We start from the raw sequence: 26,069 nt of genomic DNA, 5'->3' as shown, positions 1-26,069 counted from the left end.
AACAAGGGTAACAGGAGAAAATGGACCCCAAAAGTTGTTGTACAATTTGTCCTGAGTACGCCGATACCCCATATGTGGGGGTAAACCACTGTTTGGGCGCATGACAGAGCTCGGAAGCGAAGGAGCGCCATTTGACTTTTCAATGCAAAATTGACAGGAATTGAGATGGGACGCCATGTTGTGTTTGGAGAGCCACTGATATGCCTAAACATTGAAACCCCCCACAAGTGACACCATTTTGGAAAGTAGACCCCCTGAGGAACTTATCTAGAGGTGTGGTGAGCACTTTAACCCACCAAATGCTTCACAGAAGTTTATAATGCAGAACCGTAAAAATAAAAAATCATTATTTTTTTTTCCACAAAAATTATCTTTTCGCCCCCAATTTTTTATTTTCTCAAGGGTAAGAGAAGAAATTGGACCCCAAAAGTTGTTGTCCAATTTGTCCTGAGTACGCTGATACCCCATATGTGGGGGGGGAAGCACCGTTTGGGCGCATGGGAGGGCTCGGAAGGGAAGGAGCGCCATTTGGAATGCAGACTTAGATGGAATGGTCTGCAGGCGTCACATTGCGTTTGCAGAGCCCCTAATGTACCTAAACAGTAGAAACCCTCCACAAGTGACCCCATATTGGAAACTAGACCCCCCCAAGGAACATATCTAGATGTGCTGTGAGAACTTTGAGCCCCCAAGTGCTTTACTACAGTTTATAACGCAGAGCCGTGAAAATATAAAATCTTTTTTTTTTCCCACAAAAATTATTTTTTAGCCCCCAGTTTTGTATTTTCCCAAGGGTAACAGGAGAAATTGGACCCCAAAAATTGTTGTCCAATTTGTCCTGAGTACGCTGATACCCCATATGTTGGGGTAAACCCCTGTTTGGGCACACGGGAGAGCTCGGAAGGGAAGGAGCACTGTTTTACTTTTTCAACGCAGAATTGGCTGGAATTGAGATCGGATGCCATGTCGCGTTTGGAGAGCCCCTGATGTGCCTAAACAGTGGAAACCCCCCCAATTATAACTGAAACCCTAATCCAAACACACCCCTAACCCTAATCCCAATGGTAACCCTAACCACACCTCTAACCCAGACTCACCCCTAACCCTAATCCCAATGCTATTCCCAACCGTAAATTTAATCCAAACCCTAACCCTAACTTTAGCCCCAACCGTAAATGTAGCCTTAACCATAACTCTAGCCCTAACCCTAGCCCTAATGGGAAAATGGAAATAAAAACATTTTTGTAATTTTTCCCTAACTAAGGGGGTGATGAAGGGGGGTTTGATTTACTTTTATAGTGGGTTTTTAGCGGATTTTTATGATTGGCAGCCGTCACACACTGTAAGACGCTTTTTTTTGCGTTACCACATTTTGAGAGCTATAATTTTTCCATATTTGAGTCCACAGAGTCATGTGAGGTCTTGTTTTTTTGCGGGAAAAGTTGACGTTTTTATTGGTAACATTTTCGGGCATGTGACATTTTTTGATCACTTTAAACCAGCTATTCATGAATTTCTTTTGGGGGAGGCATTTATACCGTTCCGCGTTTGGTAAAATTGATAAAGCAGTTTTATTCTTCTGGTCAGTACGATTACAGCGATACCTCATTTATATCTTTTTTTATGTTTTGGCGCTTTTATACGATAAAAACTATTTTATAGAAAAAATTATTATTTTTGCATCGCTTTATTCTGAGGACTATAACTTTTTTATTTTTTTGCTGATGATGCTGTATGGCGGCTCATTTTTTGCGGGACAAGATGACGTTTTCAGCGGTATCATGGTTATTTATATCCGTCTTTTTGATCGCGTGTTATTCCACTTTTTGTTCGGCGGTATGATAATAAAGCGTTTTTTGCCTCTCTTTTTTCTTACGGTGTTTACTGAAGGGGTTAACTAGTGGAAAAGTTTTATAGGTTGGGTCGTTACGGACGCGGCGATACTAAATATGTGTACATTTATTGTTTGTTTTTTTATTTAGATAAAGAAACGTATTTATGGGAATAATATTTTTATTTATTTATTTATTTATTTACACCTGTGGGAATTTATTTTTTTTTTTTACTTTTTTACTTTGTCCCAGGGGGGACATCACAGATCGTTGATCTGACAGTTTACACAGCACTCTGTCAGATCACCGATCTGCCTTACAGAACTGAAGGCTTACCAAGCGCCTGCTCTGAGCAGGCACTTGGTAAGCCACCTCCCTCCCTGCATGACCCGGATGCCGCAGCCCCTTGGATCCGGGCCTGCTGCAGGGAGGGAAGTAAGGAGACCCTCGCAGCAACGCGATCACATCGCGTTGCTGCGGGGGTCTCAGGGAAGCCCTGGTGTGCCAGGGGTTAATGTGCCGGGGGCGGTCCGTGACCGCTCCTGGCACATAGTGCCGGATGTCAGCTGCGATAGGCAGCTAACACCTGGCCGCGCTCCCCCCGTGAGCGCGGCCGATCGCGCTGGAAGTACTATTCCGTCCGTGGGAATTAAGGCCCACCCCACATGGACGGAATAGTACGTCCAATGACAGAAAGGGGTTAAAAAAAATCTAAAAAAGTTCAAAACAAGCCCCTTTTGCCCTATTCAAAATAAAACAATAAAAAAAAAAATCAAACATACACATATTTGGTATCGTCGAGCTCAGAATTGCCTGGTCTATCAATAAAAAAAAAAATGGAGATGCTACGGGTATTGGAAAATGGTGCAATTATTACTTTTTTTTTTTTGAACAATGTTTGGAATTTTTTTTTCACCACTTAGATAAGAAAGAACCTTGACATGTTTGGCGTCTCTGAACTTGTAATGACCTGGAGAATCATAATGGCAGGCCAGTTTTACCACTTAGTGAACCTAGTAAAAAAAGACAAACAAAAAACAAGTGTGGGACTGCACTTTTTTTTGCAATTTCACAGCACTTGGAATGTTTTTCCCGTTTTCTAGTACACGACATGGTAAAACCAATAGTGTCGTTCAAAAGCACATCTCGTCTCGCAAAAAACAAGCCCTCACACAGCCATATTGACGGAAAAATAAAAAAGCTATGGCTCTGGGAAGAAGGGGAGCGAAAACTGAAAATAGCTCCAGGGGTCAAGGGGTTAATCTTCAACTTGCTTAACGTTCACAATAACAGTAATTTTGACCAGGGGTGCCCAAACTTTTACATGGCACTGTATATGTGATGGTCGGATTTGATGTCAAAAGCATTCCCCAATATTTTTTGAGAGTATGGTAGACTATCATCTTGATTGTGAAAGTTTCAAATTAGGCCGGGATCACACATACGAGAAACACGTCCGTGTCTCGCATTTGAAATCCAAGCTCTGGCGCCGACACTGTGGAGCGGAGCGTGCGGCCGCATAGGAACACATGGAGCCGCCAGAGCTTGGATTTCACATGCAAGACACAGACAATTAACCCCTTAACGACAGCATATACACCCCTTCACGGCAGCAATTAAGGGTACTTAAACCACAGCGTCACTTTTTATTGGCGCCGTGGAAAAAGTGTATAGCGCCCCCCAGAGTCGGAATTTCTCCGGGGTCTCTGCTGCCAAGACCACAGAGAACATGATCCGGGTCGGTTTTTACCGACCCTGGGGTTGCGATTGGCATCATTAACCGTATAAAGACGACTGCAAAAAAAAAAAGGGAGTCCGATATGCCATTTTATTTCTCTCTCCTCTGATGTGATCGAACAACAATAGGAGATTTTTCCTATTGGTTCACAGGGATTAAAAAAAATAAATAAATAAAAAAATAGTAAATAAAAACCCTCTTTATCATCCCCTTAGTTAGGGAACAATAATGAAATAAAAATAAATATATATATTTCCATTTGGGTTAGAGATGGGCTAAAGTTAGGGTTTGGATTACGTTTACGGTTGGGATTAGGGTTACGGGTGTGTCAGGGTTAGGTTTGTGGTTACTGTTATGGTTGTGGTTAGGGTTGGGATTAGGGTTAGGGGTGTGTAGGGGTTAGGGTTGGAGTAAGAATTGGGGGATTTCCAAACGTGACATGGCATCCCATCTCAATTCCAGCCAATTCTACATTGAAAAAGTCAAACGGCGCTCCTTCCCTTCCGAGCTCTGCCATGTACCCCAACAGTGGTTTACCCCCATATATAGGGTATTGGCGTTCATTTTTTCCTTCCACGCTGCTTTAGTTCCTGTGAAGCACGTAAAGGTGTTAATTATCTTCTTGAATGTGGTTTTGAGCACCTTGAGTGGTGCAATTTTAAGAATGGTGTCACTTTTGGGTATTTTCTGTCATGTACACCCCTCAAAGTGACTTCAAATGTGATGTGATCCCTAAAAAAAAAAATGGTTTTATAAATTTTGTTGTAAAAATTAGAAATCACTGGTCATCTTTTAACCTTTATAACTTCCTAACAAAAAAAAAATTGTCTTTCTAAAATTCTGCTGATGTAAAGTAGACATGTGGGAAATGTTATCTATTAACTATATTGTGTGACATATCTCTCTGATTTAAGAGCATAAAAAATAAGTTTAAAAATTGTGAAAGTTTAAAAATTTTCGCCATATTTCCGTTTTTTTTTCTCATAAATAAATGCAAGTCATATTGAAGAAATTTTACCACGAACATCAAGTACAATTTGTCATGAAAAACAATCTCAGAATCAGTGGGATCCGTTAAAGCGTTCCAGAGTTATAACTTCATAAAGTGACAGTGGTCAGAATTGTAAAAATTGGCTTGGTCATTAAGCTGCAAATTGGCTCTGTCATTAAGGGGTTAACATGAAAGAAAAAAAAGTCAGTGTTTAGAATATATGATTATTTCTGCAGTGAATACATCCTGGAGTCTCTTACCTTGAGTAACACTTCTACTATATTTGCATGTCCTTCTGAAGCAGCCATGTGCAAAGGAGTTCGGTCAACTTTAGTACGTGCATCTCTGCTTACTCCGGCCCTAAGAAGCACTTCTGTTGTGGAATAATGACCATACTGGGCTGCTAGATGGAGTGGAGATGTTCCAAGCTGCAATTACACAGAGCAGGTAACACTTATGATCGTGCATACATACAGAATAATAGACCTGACAAAAATCATACCAACAGTTGCAGGGATTGTCTTGAGAGCTTCTTTTTCTTTGTAAAGTCAGAGAAATTATTCTTGTTATTTTAAATTTTAATATTGTTTAAACATTTCGCCATATGGCTCGGGTTTTTTCGTAGGTCTATGTTTACGTTCCTGCTGCTTTCGTTTTGCCATCAAATCACATGGCGGCCCAGCAGTGACACCTACAGTGGATTAGAGTAGTCACCCCCTTGGCATTTTTGTGTTTTGCTACCTCACAACCCGGAATTTCACAGTTTTTCCTAATTGGATTAATGCTTAGGCTTTGACCAGACCACTCCAAAACATTTACACGTTTCCCTTTAAACCACTCAAGTGTTGCTTTAGCAGTATGCTTTGGGTTGTTGTCTTTTTGGAAGGTGAACCTCCTTCTCAGTCTCAAATCACTGACAGAAACAAGTTTTGTTCAAGAATATCCCTGTATTTCGCACCATCCATCTTCCCCTTATGTTGGCGCTATATAAATAAAAAATTATTATTATTATTAATGCAGACTATTTTATATTTCCCTGCTGATGAAAAACATCCCTACAGCATGATGCTGCTACCACAATGTTTCACTGTGGGGATTATGTTCTTGGGTGAGGAGCTGGGTTGATTTGGTGCCAGACATAGTGTTTACCTACCGTGAATGGTTCCTGTCGATCATGTGATCGGAGGAACTAAATATATATAGAGGAACACTTATGACATTAAATCACGTCCGCTGAGGAAGCAACCAAAAGCGAAACGCACGCTGGGGCCAGAGAGCTGGGGTGCTACTCTAACAACACCAATGAGTAATTGCTGCTGAATTTGATGTATGCATTCTCTTTGTTACCATCCTTTACTTAAATTATATGCATATACATGCCATGGGTGGAACAGTGCATGTTACAGAGTTTGTTTTCTGTGCAGGGGCCAATTGGATGTGCTGTTACACACTACTTAGCTAAAACTTATAGACTACTAAACATCCATTACCTACAAGCACTGTACTGAAGATTTCCGGGTACATGTGCACACAAATATACAATGTATATTACTAACCTTGATAATTCATATAGGATGGATACTCTATATGTGCTTCTAATTGATTGTTTTGCATGCACTAACACTTGGTCATACAATACAAATAGCACCTCTGGCTCCCTTTATGATTTTACCCCGTATCTTGCCCATTATTTATGTGCTTGTATACAAAATTAATTGTTTCAATAAAATATACGTTTTTAGCATGGACTCTATCCTCTCCTTTAATTACCGTATATACACTCGAGTATAAGACCACTTTTTGGGGCTGAAAGTCCCCCTAATCGGCTTATACTCGAGTCATACCCAGGGGTCGGCAGGGGAGGCGGAGCGGGTGCTGTCTAATAAATCTCACCTACTCCTGGCACGGTCCCTGCAGGTCCCTGGCTCCCCCGATGCCGGCAGCAGCAGCTTCTTCCTGTACTGAGCGGTCACATAGAGGTGGAGCCGCATATTCATTACTGTAATGAGCGGTAACGATGACCGCTCAGTACAGGATGAAGCTGCGGCGTCTGGGAAGCAGGGACCTGCACAGCACCAGGACCAGGTGAGTATATCGGGGAGGGGGAGCGCTGCGCGATAGTCACCTTTCCTCGTTCCGGGCGCCGCTCCATCTTCAGCAGTGGCGCTCAGGTCAGAGGGTGCGGTGACGTGGTCAGTGCGCGCCCTCTGCTGAACGTCAGTGCTGAAGATGGAGTGGCGCCAGAACGAGAAGCAGGTGACTTTTGAGAGTGCCGGGGGCGTGAGCGACGGAGAGGTGAGTATGTGATTTATTTATTTTTTATCTGCAGCAACAGCTAATGGGGCAAGTGTATGTCTGTATGAAGCATCTATGGGGCCATAACGTTTGTGCAGCACTATATGGGGCAAGTGTTTTGTATGGAGCATCTATGGGGCCATAACATTTGTGCAGCACTATATGGGGCCATAACGTTTGTGCAGCACTATATGGGGCAAGTGTTTTGTATGGAGCATCTATGGGGCAAATATCTTTATAGAGCATCTTATGGGGCCTTTATTAACCTTTATGCAGGATTATATGGGGAATATTTTAATATGGAGCATCATATGGGGCCATCATAAACTTTATGGAGCATTATATGGGGCTCCTGATTCAATATGGATATTCAAAAACACAACCTACTGATGTCTTAATTAATTTTACTTTTATTGGTTTCTTTTTTTACTTTTGACATTTACCGGTAGCTGCTGCATTTCCCACCCTAGGCTTATACTCGAGTCATTAAGTTTTCCCAGTTTTTTGTGGCAAAATTAGGGGGGTCAGCTTATAATCGGGTCAGCTTATACTCGAGTATATACGGTATCTAACAGAGTCGCTACTTTTGCATATACTGTACATGCCTAATCTACAAAAATGTTGATCTCAAGATATTTTCAAATATTGCTTACCTTGGTGGCCAAAAAGTTTGATATTGGTCTCATCTGATTACAGCACCTTCCTCCACACATTTAGGGATTCTGACGTAAGCCTTTGGGCAATCTCAAACTTAACCTTACAATTTTTTGTGTAAATAAAGGATTTTTCCTGCCAACTCTTCAAGGCCACCTCTATGGAGTGTATGGCTTATTGTGTTCATATGGACAGATACTCCAGTCTCTGCAACTCCTTCAGGGTTACCTTTGGTCTCTGTGCTGCCTCACTGATTAATGCCCTCCTTGCCCGGGCTGAGAGTTTTGGTGGGTGGCCCTCTCTTGGCAGGTTTATTGTGGTACCATGTTCTTTCCATTTGATGAGAATGGATTTGATGGTGCTCCGGGGAATCATCATCAGAGATTGTGATTTTTTTTATTTTTTTTAACCTAACCCTGACTTTTACTGCTAAAGAACTTTGTCCCTGACTTTTTTTGGAGATCTCCTAGGTCTTCATGGTGCTGTTTGGTTAGTGGTGTTTCTTTGCATCTTGTTAATGGTGTTTTAGCTTCTGTGGCTTTTCAGAAAAGGTGTGTACAGTATACACTGACAGACCAGGTGATAGTTTGATTGCACACAAAGGGACCCATATTTAAGAAAAAAAAATGTCTATTTTTAATACAATAAAAATACTAACAATGGCAAGCATTAGAATACAAATGATGTAATAAATATCAATGTTAGACTATTTACCCAATCTGTAGTAAAAGGAGCTCCATTTGCCATTAATATTCGAACTTCATCATCTTGACCAGCTCGAGCTGCCTCTAAAAGTTTTTTTCCCAAATCTACCAAGGACATCTAAAAAAAATAATAAAAAAATAACAATTTGTGAAGTCTTTAAATGAAACAATTGGTTTGCACAATTTTCCACTGTTTAACAGTGTATACTATTTTACATGGAGATACAGAAAATATATAGAAACGTTTAATTTCATGTCAGGGGAGAGTAAACGTAAATGCCTACAGACAATAGCAGAACAAAGGCCATATACCGTGGCCTATCTGTTTTAGCTCTGTCCCTATTGGTGAAAACGAATAAAGAGCGCTTTCACACTGTGCTCAGGCATCAAGCTCAGTGGCGCACAAAACTGGATTTGGGTGTATGAGTCGAAGAGGCCGTAGACTATAATGGTGCCAACAGAGCGAACACAGAAGCGGACACTCAGTGTGAAACAACTGAAAATGTCTTATATTCTAGGTTCTTCAAAGTAGCCTCCTTTTACTTTGATGACCGCTTTGCCCACTCTTGATGAGCTTCAAGAGGTAGTCACCGGAAATGGTCTTCCAACAATCTTGAAGGAGTTCCCAGAGATGCTTAGCGTTTGTTGGCCATTTTGCCTTCACTCTGCGGTCCAGCTCACCCCAAACCATCTCGATTGGGTTCAGGTCTGGTGACTGTGGAGGACAGGTCATCTGGCGTAGCACCCCATCACTCTCCTTCTTGGTCAAATAGCCCTCACATACCCTGGAGGTGTGTTTGGGGTCATTGTCCTGTTGAAAAATAAATGATGGTCCAACTAAACGCAAACCGGATGGAGAAGCATGCCGCTGCAAGATGCTGTGGAAGCGCTGATGGTAAAGTATGCGTTCAATTTTGAATAAATCCCCAACAGCGTCACCAGCAAAGCACCCCCACACCATCACACCTCCTCCTCCATGCTTCACGGTGAGAACCAGGCATGTAGAGTCCATCCGTTCACCTTTTCTGTGTCGCACAAAGACACAGTGGTTGGAACCAAAGATCTCAAATTTGGACTCAGACAAAAACACAGATTTCCACTAGTCTAATGTCCATTCCTTGTGTTCTTTAGCCCACACAAGTCTCTTCTGCTTGTTGCCTGTGCTTAGCAGTGGTTTCCTAGCAGCTATTTTACCATGAAGGCCTGCTGCACAAAGTCTCCTCTTAACAGTTGTTGTAGAGATGTGTCTGCTGCTAGAACTCTGTGTGGCATTGACCTGGTCTCTAATCTGAGCTGCTGTTAATCTGCGATTTCTGAGGCTGGTGACTCAGATAAACTTATCCTCAGAAGCAGAGGTGACTCTTGGTCTTCCTTTCCTGGGGTGGTCCTCATGTGAGCCAGTTTCTTTTGAGCACTTGATGGTTTTTGCCACTGCACTTGGGGACACTTTCAAAGTTTTCCCAATTTTTCTGACTGACTGACCTTCATTACTTAAAGTAATAATGGCCACTCGTTTTTCTTTACTTAGAAATTGTATTATGGCATTAAAAAAACAGCTAGGTAAAGAAAAACGAAGACAAAAAGGGCCAACAAGTGCTAAGCATCTTTGGGAACTCCTTCAAGATTGTTGGAACACCATTCCCGGTGACTATGTCTTGAAGCTCATCAAGAGAATGCCAAGAGTATGTTATAGGTAGGGGGCGCTGTATGAGCTTCCCAGAGTGTGCATAGAGGCATATGGTGGCCATAGGAATGGATGGCAATCGCAGATGTAACTGTGGTGAGGAGTAAAATTCCGGCATTATTGTGAAAGGCCAGTGTGTGTGTCGCAGAGGAAGACACTCTGCACTGTCAGCCTGAAGTAAGGATGTTCTGGGTCCTGTAGTCCTACAAGTGAAGTGTGTTGTTTAAAGGGAACCTGTCACCTGAATTTGGCGGGACCGGTTTTGGGTCATATGGGCGGAGTTTTCGGGTGTTTAATTCACCCTTTCCTTACCCGCTGGTAACATGCTGGCCGCAATATTGGATTGAAGTTTATTCTCTGTCCTCCGTAGTACACGCCTGCGCAAGGCAGAGAACGAGGACAGAGAATGAACTTCAATCCAATATTGCGGCCAGCATGTAGCCAGCGGGTAAGGAAAGGGTGAATTAAACACCCGAAAACTCCGCCCATATGACCCAAAACCGGTCCCGCCAAATTCAGGTGACAGGTTCCCTTTAACTAGGGAGGCTGGCAGGCTAGTTCTGAGAGATGGGAGGGTCAGACTAGCCACACACACTCCCATCTAGGGGAGTGGTTACAACCATGTGTGACTGAGGATTGGTCACATGGGCTCGGAGTGTGGACCTGAATGGTCTGTGCTGGAAGGTCCTGGAGAGCCCCATGTGTTGGGAGTGTCATCTCCCTGAAGAGCACATGGCAGGGTCTCTGGACCTCGCACAGACCAGACTGTGGAACGGATGGAGATCCGTGTTGCACTGACTGGGGTCAGAGTGAGAATGTCAGAAGGATGCCTCTAAGGAAGAGAGGTATCCGAGAACCTGTGCGGCACCAACAGGTAACGGATGGAGATCCGTGTTGTACTGACCGGGGTCAGAGTGAAAGGAAAAGAGACATTGTGTCTGGGGCACCTCTGAGGCCAAGAGGTATCCAGGAACCTGTGAAGGTCGCCCACAGGTAACGTCTAGGGATCCGTGTGTTATGCTGATCGGGATCAGTGAGGTACTCTGATAAAGGTGAATATGTACAGACGGTGTTCATGCTGTTGTCAAGTTCCTGAAGATGTTGTTTATCTGGATGTGAACCAACACTGGCAGAAGTCAGTGTGTAGAGCCGAAGCTCCTGAGGTAATCCCTGGTATGGGATAAAACCTGTAATATATGGCAGAGACGTATCTGCCATTGGAACAGACTGTCGGGGTTTAATATGTTCCATTGATGCATGTAATGAACTGTAATGGAGAGAAAAGACATGACTACCGAATGTTTTGTAAAGTCACACGTGTTAAAGTAACAGACCGTGTGTAACCTGGCTTACGGTGCGGTTTAGGATGCTTTAATAAACCGAAACGGACTTAATTTGTGTGAGAATTCATGCCTGTATGCGTTATTCCCATGCAAGACGCGAAGTAAGGGAAACGCTACAATAATATATATAATATATATATATATATATATATAATATATATATATATATATACACATACTTACTAACTAGATTGTGGCCCGATTCTAACGCATCGGGTATTCTAGAATATGCATGTCCCCGTAGTATATGGACAATGATGATTCCAGAATTCGCGGCAGACTGTGCCCGTCGCTGATTGATCGAGGCAACCACTGTGACATCATCGTTGCTGTGCCTGTTGCTGATTGGTCGAGGCCTGGGGGCCTCGACCAATCAGAGACGCGGGATTTCCAGGACAGACAGACGGAAAAACCCTTAGACAATTATATAGATATACATACATACATATATGCACACATACATACAGTGCAGACCAAAAGTTTGGACACACCTTCTCATTTTAAGATTTTTCTGCATTCCATGACTATGAAAATTTTACATTCACGCTGAAGGCATCAAAACTATGAATTAACACGTGGAATTATATACATAACAAAAAAGTGTGAAACAACTTAAATTATGTCTGATATTCTAGGTTCTTCAAAGTAGCCACCTTTTGCTTTGATGACTGCTTTGCACACTCTTGGCATCCTCTTGTTGAGCATCAAGAGGTAGTCACCGGGAATGGTTTTCACTTCACAGGTGTGCCCTGTCAGGTTTAATAAGTGGGATTTCTTGCCTTATAAATGGGGTTAGGACCATCAGTTGTGTTGTGCAGAAATCTGGTGGATACACAGCTGATAGTCCTACTTAATAGACTGTTAGAATTTGTATTATGGCAAGAAAAAAGCAGCTAAGTAAAGAAAAAGGAGTGGCCATCATTACTTTATGAAGGTCAGTCAGTCCGAAAAATTGGGAAAACTTTGAAAGTGTCCCCAAGTGCAGTTGCAAAAACCATCAAGCGCTACAAAGAAACTGGCTTACATGACGACCGCCCCAGGAAACGAAAACCAAGAGTCACCTCTGCTTCTGAGGATAAGTTTATCTGAGTCTCCAGCCTCAGAAATCGCCGGTTAACAGCAGCTCAGAATAGAGACCAGGTCAATGCCACACAGAGTTTTAGCAGCAGACACATCTCTACAACAACTGTTAAGAGGAGACTTTGTGCAGCAGGTCTTCATGGTAAAATAGCTGCTAGGAAATCACTGCTAAGGACAGGTAACAAGCAGAAGAGAGTTGTTTGGGCTAAAGAACACAATGAATGGACATTAGACCAGTGGAAATCTGTGCTTTGGTCTGAGGAGTCCAAATTTTACATCTTTGGTTCCAATCACCGTGTCTTTGTGCGACACAGAAAAGGTGAACGGATGGACTCTACATGCCTGGTTCCCACCGTGAAGCATAGAGTAGGAGGTGTGATGGTGTGGGGGTGCTTTGCTGGTGACGCTGTTGGGGATTTATTCAAAATTGAAGGCATACTGAACCAGCATGGCTACCACAGCATCTTGCAGCGGCATGCTATTCCATCCGGTTTGCATTTAGTTGGACCATCATTTATTTTTCAACAGGACAATGACTCCAAACACACCTCTAGGCTGTGTAAGGGCTATTTGACCAAGAAGGAGAGTGATGGGGTGCTACGCCAGATGACCTGGCCTCCACAGTCACCCAATCGAGATGGTTTGGGGTGAGCTGGACCACAGAGTGAAGGCAAAAGGGCCATCAAGTGCTAAGCATCTCTGGGAACTCCTTCAAGATTGTTGGAATACCTCTTCCGTTGACTACCTCTTGAAGCTCATCAAGAGAATGCCAAGAGTGTGCAACGCAGTTATCAAAGCAAAAGATGGCTACTTTGAAGAACCTAGAATATAAGACATAATTTCAGTTGTTTCACACTTTTTTGTTAAGCATATAATTCAATATGTGTTAATTCATAGTTTTGATGCTTTCACTGTGAATGTACAATTTTCATAGTCATGAAAATACAGAAAAATCTTTAAATGAGGTGTGTCCAAACTTTTGGTCTGTACTGTATATATACACACACTAGATGGTGGCCCGATTCTAATGCATTGGGTATTCTAGAATATGCATGTCCACGTAGTATATTGCCCAGCGACGTTGTATACAGCACAGAGCCACGTAGTATACAGCACAGAGCCACGTAGTATACAGCACAGAGCCACGTAGTATACAGCACAGAGCCACGTAGTATACTGCCCAGTCACGTAGTATATTGCCCAGCTACGTAACAGGTTAAAAAATAAAAAAGAAACATATACTCACCCTCCGAGGGCCCCTTGTAGTCATGTCGCCTGTGTGCGGTGCACGTGGCAGCTTCCGGTCCCAGGGTTGGTATGAGCGCAGGACCTGTGATGACGTCGCGGTCACATGACCGTGACGTCATGGCAGGTCCTTCTCGCATAGCATCCATAGCAGCAGAACTTGCCGCTTGCACTGCCGAGGAGAGTGCCACGTCGGAGGGTGAGAATAACCTTTTTTTTTTTTATTATTATTATTTGTAACATTAGATCGTTTTACTATTGATGCTGCATATGCAGCATCAATAGTAAAAAGTTGGTCACACAGGGTTAATAGCTGCGTAACCGGAGTGCGTTGCACCGCGCTCCGGTAACGCTGGCATTAACCCTGTGTGAGGGCTGACTGGATGACTGGAGGGGAGTATGGAGCGGGCAGTGACTGTGGGGAGGAAAGAGCGGCCATATTGCCGCCGGACTGTGGCCGTCGCTGATTGGTCGTGGCAATGGTCGTGGGCGTTTTGCCATGGCCAATCAGCGACTTGGATTCCATGACAGACAGAGGCCACAACCAATGAATATCCGTGACAGACAGAAAGACAGACAGAAGGACAGACAGAAAGATGGAAGTGACCCTTAGACAATTATATAGTAGATAGATAGATACAGTCATGGCCAAAAGTATTGACACCCCCGCAATTCTGTCAGATAATACTCATTTTCTTCCTGAAAATGATTGCAAATACAAATTATTTGGTATTATCTTCATTTAATTTGTCTTAAATGAAAAAACACAAAAGAGAATCAAGTAAAAAGCAAAACATTGATCATTTCACATAAAACTCCAAAAATGGGCCAGACAAAAGTATTGGCACCCTCAGCCAATACTTGGTTGCACAACCTTTAGCCAAAATAACTGCGACCAACCACTTCCAGTAACCATCAATGAGTTTCTTACAATGTTCTGCTGGAATTTTAGACCATTCTTCTTTGGCAAACTGTTCCAGGTCCCTGATATTTGAAGGGTGCCTTCTCCAAACTGCCATTTTTAGATCTCTCCACAGGTGTTCTATGAGATTCAGGTCTGGACTCATTGCTGGCCACCTTAGAAGTCTCCAGTGCTTTCCCGCAAACCATTTTCTAGTGCTTTTTGAAGTGTGTTTTGGGTCATTGTCCTGCTGGAAGACCCATGACCTCTGAGGGAGACCCAGCTTTCTCACACTGGGCCCTACATTATGCTGAAAAATTTGTTGGTAGTCTTCAGACTTCATAATGCCATGCAAACGGTCAAGCAGTCCAGTGCCAGAGGCAGCAAAGCAACCCCAAAACATCAGGGAACCTCCGCCTTGTTTGACTGTAGGGACCGTGTTCTTTTCTTTGAATGCCTATTTTTTTTCCTCCTGTATACTCTATGTCAGGGGTCCCCAACTCCAGTCCTCAAGGCCCACCAACAGGTCATGTTTTCAGGATTTCCTTTGCATTGCACAGGTGATGCAATTATTACCTGGGCAAGACTAAGGAAATCCTGAAAACATGACCTGTTGGTGGGCCTTGAGGACTGGAGTTGGGGACCCCTGCTCTATGTTGATGCCTTTGCCCAAAAAGCTCTACTTTTGTCTCATCTGACCAGAGAACATTCTTCCAAAACATTTTAGGCTTTTTCAGGAAAGTTTTGGCAAACTCCAGCCTGGCTTTTTTATGTCTCGGGGTAAGAAGTTGGGTCTTCCTGGGTCTCCTACCATACAGTCCCTTTTCATTCAGACGCCGACGGATAGTACGGGTTGACACTGTTGTACCCTCGGACTGCAGGGCAGCTTGAACTTGTTTGGATGTTAGTCGAGGTTCTTTATCCAACATCCGCACAATCTTGCGTTGAAATCTGTCAATTTTTCTTTTCAGTCCACATCTAGGGAGGTTAGCCACAGTGCCATGGGCTTTAAACTTCTTGATGACACTGCTCACAGTAGACACAGGAACATTCAGGTCTTTGGAGATGGACTTGTAGCTTTGAGATTGCTAATGCGTCCTCACAATTTGGTTTCTCAAGTCCTCAAACAGTTCTTTGGTCTTTCTTTTCTCCATGCTCACTGTGGTACACACAAGGACACAGGACAGCAGTTGAGTCAGCTTTAATCCATGTCAACTAGCTGCAAGTGTGATTTAGTTATTGCTAACACCTGTTAGGTGCCACAGGTAAGTTACAGGTTGTTAGGAGTCGAGTTTCCTCTGCTGCACAGGGGGAATCTCGATCCGTGTCTGCTGTGGTCTCCCATTCTGCATCGGCCGCAGTGCAGCCTGCTCAGCAGAGACGTCGCTCCCAGCGTCTCACTGGGACTGATACTGGGTTACTACTGCCTCTCAAGGCTCTGCTATTGTACCCTGCACTGATCTGCGGCGAGCAGGCTTTTCTGGGACTAAGTCCTGCTGTGCTCACACTGAGCATGCCCAGGGCAAGATCTCTCAGTGGAGGTTTAGGGTCGCATGCTCAGGTACTGCAACTCCATTGGTCCTTCTTTGAAGGCCCTGTACGTGCTGCAGCTATTTAAGGCTCGCATGGCCGCACGGCCATGCGCTAGTATCAAATGTGTTTTGGCTTATGCCAGTGGATACTATACCACTCAGTTCTTATGTGGTGTGAAGCTGTTAGCATTGGGACTGTACACTCAGGCAGGCAACTAGCGTCAGTGGGGGCAATTAGCCTAGTTAGGGTATTAGTTATTGTGTACAGCGCGACTCTGTGAGGCAACAGAGTTCGCTACCAGTTCACACGGGGTGAAGCCTAACCCACGTGAGAGCTCAGAATCTATCCGCCATTACTTAGCAGCAGATATCTCTGCACGGTGGACCCCAGGCTGCGAACGCATCTTGTAGCTATCCACCTATTACTCGGTGCGTTCCGCTAGCCCTAACACAGGTGCTGTTAATTACACAAATTAGAGAAGCATCACATGATTTTTCAAACAGTGCTAATACTTTTGTCCACCCCCTTTTTTATGTTTGGTGTGGAATTATATCCAATTTGGCTTTAGGACAATTCTTTTTGTGTTTTTTCATTTAAGACAAATTAAATGAAAATAATTATACCAAATTATTTGTGTTTGCAATCAATTTCAGGAAGAAAATAAGTATTATCTGACAGAATTGCAGGGGTGTCAATACTTTTGGCCATGACTGTATATATACACACATACACATACTGTATATACTAATAATACTCACCTGCTCCTGGCGCGGTCCCTGCAGGTTCCTGGTTCCCCGGCAGCTTCTTCCTGTAGTGAGCGGTCACATGGTACCGCTCATTACAGTAATGAATATGGACCCGACTCCACTCCCATTTCATTAATATTTGGTACCATTGCCTTTAAACTAAATGACTTGGGTCAAACATTTGGAATATCCTTCCACAAGCTTCTCACAATAGTTGGTCGCAATTTGGGTCCATTCCTCCTGACAAAACTGGTATAACTGATCCAGGTTTGTTGGTCGCCTTGCTCGCACCTGCCTTTTCAGCTTTGCACATACATTTTCAATAGGATTGAGATCACAGCTTTGTGATGGCCACTCCAAAATATTGACTTTGCTATCCTTAAGTCACTTTGTTACTAGTGATGAGCGGGTATACTCCTTGCTCGGGTGATCTCCGAGTATTTGTTCTTTCTTGGAGATATAGTTTTCATCGCCTCAGTTGCATGATTTACGGCTTCCAGTTACGCTGAATACATGTGGGAATTCCCTAACAAACAGGCATTCCTCACATGTATTCCGCGTATCATGCAACTGAGGCAATGAAAACTACATCTCCGAGCAATAACAAATAGTCGGAGGTCACCCGAGCAACGAGTACACTTGCTCAACACTATTTGTTACCATTTTGGCAGTAACAAATGGGACACTGGTCAGAATTGCAAAAAATGGCCAGGTCATTAAGGTCAAAATAGGCTGGGTCATGAAGGGGTTAATGTCCTGGTGGAGGGAAGGAGGTTGTCACTCATGATTTTTCGGTACATGGCTCCATCCATTCTCCCACTGATGCGATAAAGTAGTCATGTGCCCTTAGCAGAGAAACACCCCCAAAATATAATATAATGATTCCACCTTCATGTTTGACAGTGTGGACGGTTTTCTGTGGGTCAAAGGCAGCATTTCTTTTCATCCAAACACGGCGAATTTAGTTAATGTCAAAAACCTCGTTTTTGTCTCATCTGACCACAATACCTTCTCCTCTACTCAGAGTCATCCAGGTGTTCATTGGCAAACTTCACGACAGGCCTGCACATGTGCCTTCTGGAGCAGGGAGACCTTGCGGGCACTGCAGGATTTTAAACCTTTACAGAGTAATGTGTTACCAATGGTTTTTTTGGCGACTATGGTCCCAGCTGCCTTGAGATCATTAAAAAAATTCCCCCAGTGTAGTGTCAAGCTGCCGTCACACTAGCAGTATTTGGTCAGTATTTTGTAAGGGCTACGTACGTACTGTGAAGCTCCGCCCACCCTCCGGTCAGCTCCGCCTACATCGGCATGCGTACCCCATCTTTACCATTAGGTATGCAGGCCATACCGATGTATGCGGATGCCTCCGCAAGCGTAGTTTTGACGGTGCTGCGACCTGCGCCGAACGCAACGAGTTGCAATTTGGTGCGATCGCCGCACCGTCAAAACTACGCATGCGGAGGCATCCGCATACATCGGCATGGCCTGCATACCTAATAGGGTACGCACACCGCATGCCGATGTAGGCGGAGCTGACCGGAGGTGTGGTGGTGGGCAGAGCTTCACGGAGGACTTACGCAGCCCTCCATCCGCAAATGTGAAACCAGCCTAAAACAATCATTGTAAGCAAATAAAAGAGGCATCCCTGAAATCTGTGTTTAACCCTTTCTCATGCCATCTACAGACTACATAGCAAAAACCTGGTGACAAGTTCCCTTTAAATGGAACCTGTCATCTGATTTACGATGCCTGAACCACTGGTAGAACAAATCAGACTCCAGCTGCACTGCTTTTCTACTTTTTTAGCATTTTAAGAGAAAACATTTTTTTGAACTGGACAGGGACTATGCATCTTGGGTGACTGATCGCACCCTGCTCTCCTAGATCTCTCCCTATGTGTGACTACAGGAGACATGTCAGTCTAGGAAATGGGATTTGGATGATTTCTTGCGGTAGCATGTATTGCCCCTATACGGCTATCACAGCAGTGTTATGTCACATCTGGTCACTCGCAGACGAAGGCAAATTGTTGAAACGTGTTGTGGCTGATGTCATCTTGGCAGACCACAACTCATAGATATGCATCTGCATTCACTATGAAGAAATAATTTTCACAAGCTATTTCAGGTTTGATTCACATGTCCCTCATATACCTTATGACAATATCCTATGCTACAAGTAACTTCTGAGAAGAGCCAGATATACAATAATTTTTTCACGTTACATGCTTTTTGTATTTATTCCCTCCATAGGCCCCATCATTGTGGTTTGTTCTGATGAAGAGGCATGATTACCTTGAAACGCATTGACAAATAAAACCACATCCATACTGTATCTGGTTTCCTACTGTATATATTGGATTCTCAGCAGTACAGCTCTACATCCACTCTCCAAGTTTGCTGACTGGTGGATCTGTAGAAAATCCTGTTTTACTCTCTCTTCTAAACCAGATAAGACCCCATTATTGTCATTCCAGTTTTATCTACATGTCTCCTTTTGTCTGACGCCATTTTGCACAATGTGGTAAAACTCGTCATTTAATAAAGTATCTCACATGTTATGTCTGTTATTTTTTACTGAGAATATGGCCGCTGTCCTCTTCTTCTTGCATGTAACTATACCATCATTGTATACGTAGGCTCATTACAACAAAACCCAGACTCATATTTAGATAGAGCGCCAAAAGTGACGCAATTGATTACATATTACTCCAAAAACATCGTATCTCAAAAAGGAGGAAAAATCTTTTGTTTTTTTTTTTAATATGTACAAAAAGACAGATATAACCATGTGCTATAAAGGACACCACAAGAAGTGGTGGCGTTTAGTACAAAGTATAGCTCAATTCACAATAACAAACTAAAGGTACCTTCACACATGATATTGTTAACGATATCGTTGCTTTTTGTGACGTAGCAACGATATCGTTAATAAAATCGTTATGTGTGACAGCGACCAACGATCAGGCCCGTGCTTGGAGATCGTTGGTCGCTGAAGAAAGTCCAGAACTTTATTTCGTCGCTGGACTCCCTGCTGACATCGCTGGATCGGCGTGTGACACCGATCCAGCGATGTCTTCACTGGTAACCAGGGTAAACATCGGGTAACTAAGCGCAGGGCTGCGCTTAGTAACCCGATGTTTACCCTGGTTACCATCCTAAAAGTAAAAAAAAAAAACAGTACATACTTACCTACAGCCGTCTGTCCTCTGCACTCCTCCTGTACTGACTGTGTGAGCACAGCGGCCGGAAAGCAGAGCGGTGACGTCACCGCTCTGCTTTCCGGCTGACCGACGCTCACAGCCAGTACAGGAGGAGTGCAGAGCACAGCGCTGGAGGACAGACAGCGTTAGGTAAGTATGTAGTGTTTGTTTTTTTTACTTTTAGGATGGTAACCAGGGTAAACATTGGGTTACTAAGCGCGGCCCTGCGCTTAGTTACCCGATGTTTACCCTGGTTACCGGCATCGTTGGTCGCTGGAGAGCGGTATGTGTGACAGCTCTCCAGCGACCAAACAGCGACGCTGCAGCGATCCGGATCGTTGTCGGTATCGCTGCAGCGTCGCTTAATGTGAAGGGGCCTTTAGTAATGGTAAAATGAGGACTTGCTGGTTGAGCTCAGTCACATTACAATGCCCCCTGCTGTAAGCAAAAAGTGCCATCAGTCATTATACTATTCCTATGTCTTTACTAATGCCCATGGTTTGTGGTCAAGAGCCCAAGGTCCAAAACCAACCTGACATTACAATCAAAGGTCCCCCAAATTCATTTGTATGATGCACAATCAGATAATCATCTTAGGCTACGTTCACATTTGCGTTGCGTCGGGCGCAGGTTCGGCGACGCATAGCGACGCATGCGTCATGCGCCCCTATATTTAACATGGGGGCGCATGGACATGCGTTGTCTTGCGTTTTGTGACGCATGCGTCATTTTTGGCGCAAGCGTCAGGGCGCAGCAAGTTGCATTTTTGTGTGTCCAAAATCAAGCCAAAAATGGACACATGCGTCACAAAACAATGCGTTTTTGCGTGCGTTTCACATCCGTCGTGCGTTGCGGCGACAACGCTGCGTCCAAAGACGCGAATCTGAACGTAGCCTTACCTGGTACTAAAACGCCAGCACCCAAACCCCGACAGGCGTTTCACTGTCCGTTGACTGCTTCCTCAAGGGGGAGTACTGCCACAAATGAATTTGGGGAACCTTTGAGGATTGTAATGGCAGATTGGTTTTGAACCTTGAGCTCTTGACCACACAACATGCAACCCTGGACATTAGTATAGACATAGCAATAGTATAATGACTGATTGCACTTTTTGCTTACAGCAGGGGGCATTGTAATGTGACTCTCTGAGCTCAACCAGCAAGTCCTCATCTTACCATTACTAAAGGTATCGTCACACTGGCCAACTTAACGATATCGCTAGCGATCCGTGACATTGCAGCGTCCTGGCTAGCGATATCGTTGTGTTTGACACGCAGCAGCGATCTGGATCCTGCTGTGACATCGTTGGTCGGAGCAGAAAGTCCAGAACTTTATTTCGTCGCTGGATCTCCCACAGACATCGCTGAATCGGCATGTGTGACGCCGATTCAGCGATGTCTTCACTGGTAACCAGGGTAAACATCGGGTTACTAAGCGCAGGGCCGCGCTTAGTAACCCGATGTTTACCCTGGTTACCAGTGTAAATGTAAAAAAAAACAAAAAAAAACACTACATACTTACATTCCGGTGTCTGTCGCATCCCCCGGCGTTCTGCTTCCCTGCACTGTCAGCGCCGGCCAGCCGTAAAGCAGATTACAGCGGTGACGTCACCGCTGTGCTTCACGGCAAACCGGCGCTCACAGTCAGTGCAGGAAAGCAGAGCGCCGGGGGACAGACAACGGAATGTAAGTATGTAGTGTTTTTTTTTTTTACGTTTATGCTGGTAACCAGGGTAAACATCAGCGACCCTGCGCTTAGTAACCCGATGTTTACCCTGGTTACCAGGGGACTTCGCATAGTTGGTCGTTGGAGAGCTGTCTGTGTGACAGCTCTCCAGCGACGCTGCAGCGATCGGGATCGTTGTCTAGATCGCTGCAGCGTCGCTACATGTGACGGTACCTTAAGTTTGTTACTGTGAATTGAGCTATACTTTGTACTAAACGCCACCACTTTGTGCGGTGTCCCTTATAGCACATGGTTTTATCTGTCTTCTTGCATGTTCATTATTGTGTCAAAGATTTTTGTACATTTTTTTTTTTAAAAAACGAACATTTTTCCTCTTTTTTGAGACACGTAGGTTCATGTATGACTCAGTCCTGTGCAAAGAGCACGCACAGTAGTATACGGAATACAACCCCTGTCCCGTAAGTGCACACAGCAGTATACAACACCGCAGCATCAGGGCACACAGAGGCAGGGTGGATAAAAATCAATGTTTTTTTTTTTTTAAATTAAAAAAAAAAAAAATTTAAAAAAAATAATCGGATTTTTTTTATTTAAATCGGATTTTTTTCAATAAACTGCTTTTTGAGGAAAATATTTTACCATCCAAAGGTTCTTCCATCATGAGATAAAGCTGAGTTGTTTAACTCAGTAGAATAAAGGCTGTATATGTGTAACATTCACAATGCCATGCTCTTCCAGAGGTTTCTGTAGGATTAGTGGGCAGTTTCTCTCCTATATTATCACAGACGCTCGCTTTACTTACGCAGTTCTCAAAACTGAATTTGAAAGGAAAGAATGTAATAAACCTCAGATCGTACACACAAACAGATCCAGACTTGTCTGTCTGTGGCTATGCTGCAGTATTGTGCTCAAAGTTTCACTTTCATTTTCTTGTCTGCTTGCCCTTCCTCCTCCTCACACTTCGCATTCTTCTTGTGTTGTGCAGATCTATTCCACTCCAAACAATCAGAAACATATTGTCTAACTTCTTGGACTTGGCACTGAAGGGGTTGATTCTGTATTTATAGGTTTGTAGAACAATAGGATTTAGGTCTTTTTCTCAACTCTGTTCATGTTGTAACATTTTTGCTGTGAAGAAGAGGCTGGGACCTCTGCGGAGTCAAATTCCGTTAGGTAGAAACTTTGATTTAAATCACTGATTTAAATCAAGCCTTACTGACTAGTGATTTAAATCGTGATTTAAATCAGTTAGATTTAAATCAAATCCACCCTGCACAGCGGTATGCAATACCGTGCCATCAGGGCACACAGCCGTATACGGTACGCGATACCGTGCCATCAAGGCACACAGCCGTATACGGTACGCGATACCGTGCCATCAGGGCACACAGCCGTATACGGTACGCGATACCGTGCCATCAAGGCACACAGCCGTATACGGTACGCGATACCGTGCCATCAGGGCACACAGCCGTATACGGTACGCGATACCGTGCCATCAGGGCACACAGCCGTATACGGTACGCGATACCGTGCCATCAGGGCACACAGCCGTATACGGTACGCGATACCGTGCCATCAGGGCACACAGCCGTATACGGTACGCGATACCGTGCCATCAGGGCACACAGCCGTATACGGTACATAATACCGTGCCATCAGGGCACACAGCCGTATACGGTACATGATACCGTGCCATCAGGGCACACAGCCGTATACGGTACATAATACCGTGCCATCAGGGCACACAGCCGTATACGGTACATGATACCGTGCCATCAGGGCACACAGCCGTATACGGTACATGATACCGTGCCATCAGGGCACACAGCCGTATACGGTACATAATACCGTGCCATCAGGGCACACAGCCGTATACGGTACATGATACCGTGCCATCAGGGCACACAGCCGTATACGGTACATAATACCGTGCCATCAGGGCACACAGCCGTATACGGTACATGATACCGTGCCATCAGGGCACACAGCCGTATACGGTACATGATACCGTGCCATCAGGGCACACAGCCGTATACGGTACATAATACCGTGCCATCAGGGCACACAGCCGTATACGGTACATGATACCGTGCCATCAGGGCACACAGCCGTATACGGTACATAATACCGTGCCATCAGGGCACACAGCCGTATACGGTACATGATACCGTGCCATCAGGGCACACAGCCGTATACGGTACATGATACCGTGCCATCAGGGCACACAGCCGTATACGGTACATAATACCGTGCCATCAGGGCACACAGCCGTATACGGTACATGATACCGTGCCATCAGGGCACACAGCCGTATACGGTACATAATACCGTGCCATCAGGGCACACAGCCGTATACGGTACATGATACCGTGCCATCAGGGCACACAGCCGTATACGGTACATGATACCGTGCCATCAGGGCACACAGCCGTATACGGTACATAATACCGTGCCATCAGGGCACACAGCCGTATACGGTACATGATACCGTGCCATCAGGGCACACAGCCGTATACGGTACATAATACCGTGCCATCAGGGCACACAGCCGTATACGGTACATGATACCGTGCCATCAGGGCACACAGCCGTATACGGTACATGATACCGTGCCATCAGGGCACACAGCCGTATACGGTACATGATACCGTGCCATCAGGGCACACAGCCGTATACGGTACATGATACCGTGCCATCAGGGCACACAGCCGTATACGGTACATGATACCGTGCCATCAGGGCACACAGCCGTATACGGTACATGATACCGTGCCATCAGGGCACACAGCCGTATACGGTACATGATACCGTGCCATCAGGGCACACAGCCGTATACGGTACATGATACCGTGCCATCAGGGCACACAGCCGTATACGGTACATGATACCGTGCCATCAGGGCACACAGCCGTATACGGTACATGATACCGTGCCATCAGGGCACACAGCCGTATACGGTGTTCTTAGGACAATGGGGCCTCCCCGCACTGATATGACGTGCGGCTTTATTACACGTGTACACCGAGCACCAGTGCCTCCGCGGCCGGGGCGGTTTCCCGCCCAATGTGAGGGGCCGTCCCGGTGGGAGCAGTGCGGCCTTCATTCCCGCCGCCCGGTCTCACGCATGTACCGATCCCGCTGCGCAGTCCCCGCAGCCCGGGATGGACACTGCACGGCCCCGGGTCCCCGGAAACCTGCCGACTTTAACGCAATAAACAGGAAATCGTGCGGATGATCTGGGTTCCGGGGGAAGTTGAATTATTTTTTACCACAGAAGAGATCAACTTCCACATCCGGTAGGGCCCGACACCCAACACTGACCTGGAAAAGATTCGGTAACTGCACAAATGCGCTGGCCGTCCTTACCGTGCCCTCCGTGGCTGTGCCGCCCACCCCGCTCCTGGCTGCTCAACTCCCGGCTGAGGGCTTCTCGCTCACCGAGCCGGGTCACTTCAAATGCAATCTCATCGGCGCCGAAAATCCCAGAAGAAAAGTCCCCCGCGTTGTGCGCGGATGTGCACAGTGATCTCTATAGGCCGCATCACCACCACTCACGTCGTCGATCACTATACTCTGAGCTGGGTTTTAGTTCCGGCTTTTTTTACCGGTTTACTAAACGTGTTATTTTGTGGAGACTGGTAATCGGTGACGGGATTACACACAACGCAGAGGGAAAGGCCGAGGATTAATTTACTTAAAAGAAGCGGGTGGCGGAGGAATACTGATGTGAGGCGGCTCGGAGGAAGGCGCATGCGCGGTGAAAGACCAGGATGTGTGGGGTCTTCTGTGGTGACAAGAGTCCTGCCCGGGGTCTCCCGAGTGTGTGCTCTCCATGACTGCAGCCTGTTGTGGGGGATTCCCAAATCATTGTTTGTGGGATGTTTTAGGAGAAAGATAACATTTATGGCAGATTTTTGCAATCTGTGCAAACATGTTATGGAGATGGTATGTGGGGCATGTATACAATATAATGGCAGAGCATTAATGCTGAGGAGTTGTATAAAATACAGTGTGTGAAAAATATATACATTTCATAGTTATATCTATTTAGCTTTTTTTTTCCCTCTGGGACATAGTCTTGCTAGGGAACCTGTCAGCAGGATTGTGCACAGTAACCTACAGACAGTGTCAGGGCGGCACCATTATACTGATTACAATGATACCAGGTGATGAAATCCGTCTTGTGGTTGTTATGTAATCTTTAGGCTGGGTTCACATTGCGTTAATGGCAATGCGCTGATGGCATCCATTACACAACAGCACTAACGCTATGTAACGGATGCGTTAGCGCACCCATTAACTGCCATTATGTAGCGCATCGCTAACGCATGTCATAATAGGCATGCGTTAGCGATGTGCCATCATTCTGTGACGGACCCTCGGACGCAGTCTGCAGCGTTTTCGGGTCCGTCACCGCTAGCACAGATAG

At 44.9% G+C, this 26,069-nt stretch overlaps 1 protein-coding gene across 3 annotated transcripts in view; it reads right to left on the bottom strand.

Annotated features, from left to right (window-relative positions):
- Window positions 1-25,171, bottom strand: part of GABPB1 (GA binding protein transcription factor subunit beta 1) — a 72,495-nt gene extending 47,324 nt beyond the window's left edge. The window contains exons 1-3 of one of the 3 annotated variants that reach the window (XM_069766073.1): window positions 25,007-25,171; window positions 8,225-8,332; window positions 4,822-4,989 (exon numbers count right to left, since the gene is read on the bottom strand). In XM_069766073.1, the coding sequence (XP_069622174.1) occupies window positions 4,822-4,989; window positions 8,225-8,332 (276 nt within the window). In that variant the 5' untranslated portion in view covers window positions 25,007-25,171. The remainder of the gene's footprint in view (window positions 1-4,821; window positions 4,990-8,224; window positions 8,333-25,006) is intronic. The other 2 variants (XM_069766074.1, XM_069766075.1) reach the window with 2 other exon arrangements.
- Window positions 25,172-26,069: the final 898 nt, after the last annotated feature.

This window comes from Ranitomeya imitator, chromosome 4, assembly GCF_032444005.1.
Source record: "Ranitomeya imitator isolate aRanImi1 chromosome 4, aRanImi1.pri, whole genome shotgun sequence".
Lineage (NCBI taxonomy): Eukaryota > Metazoa > Chordata > Amphibia > Anura > Dendrobatidae > Ranitomeya > Ranitomeya imitator.
This window is presented reverse-complemented; position numbering and strand designations above follow the sequence as displayed.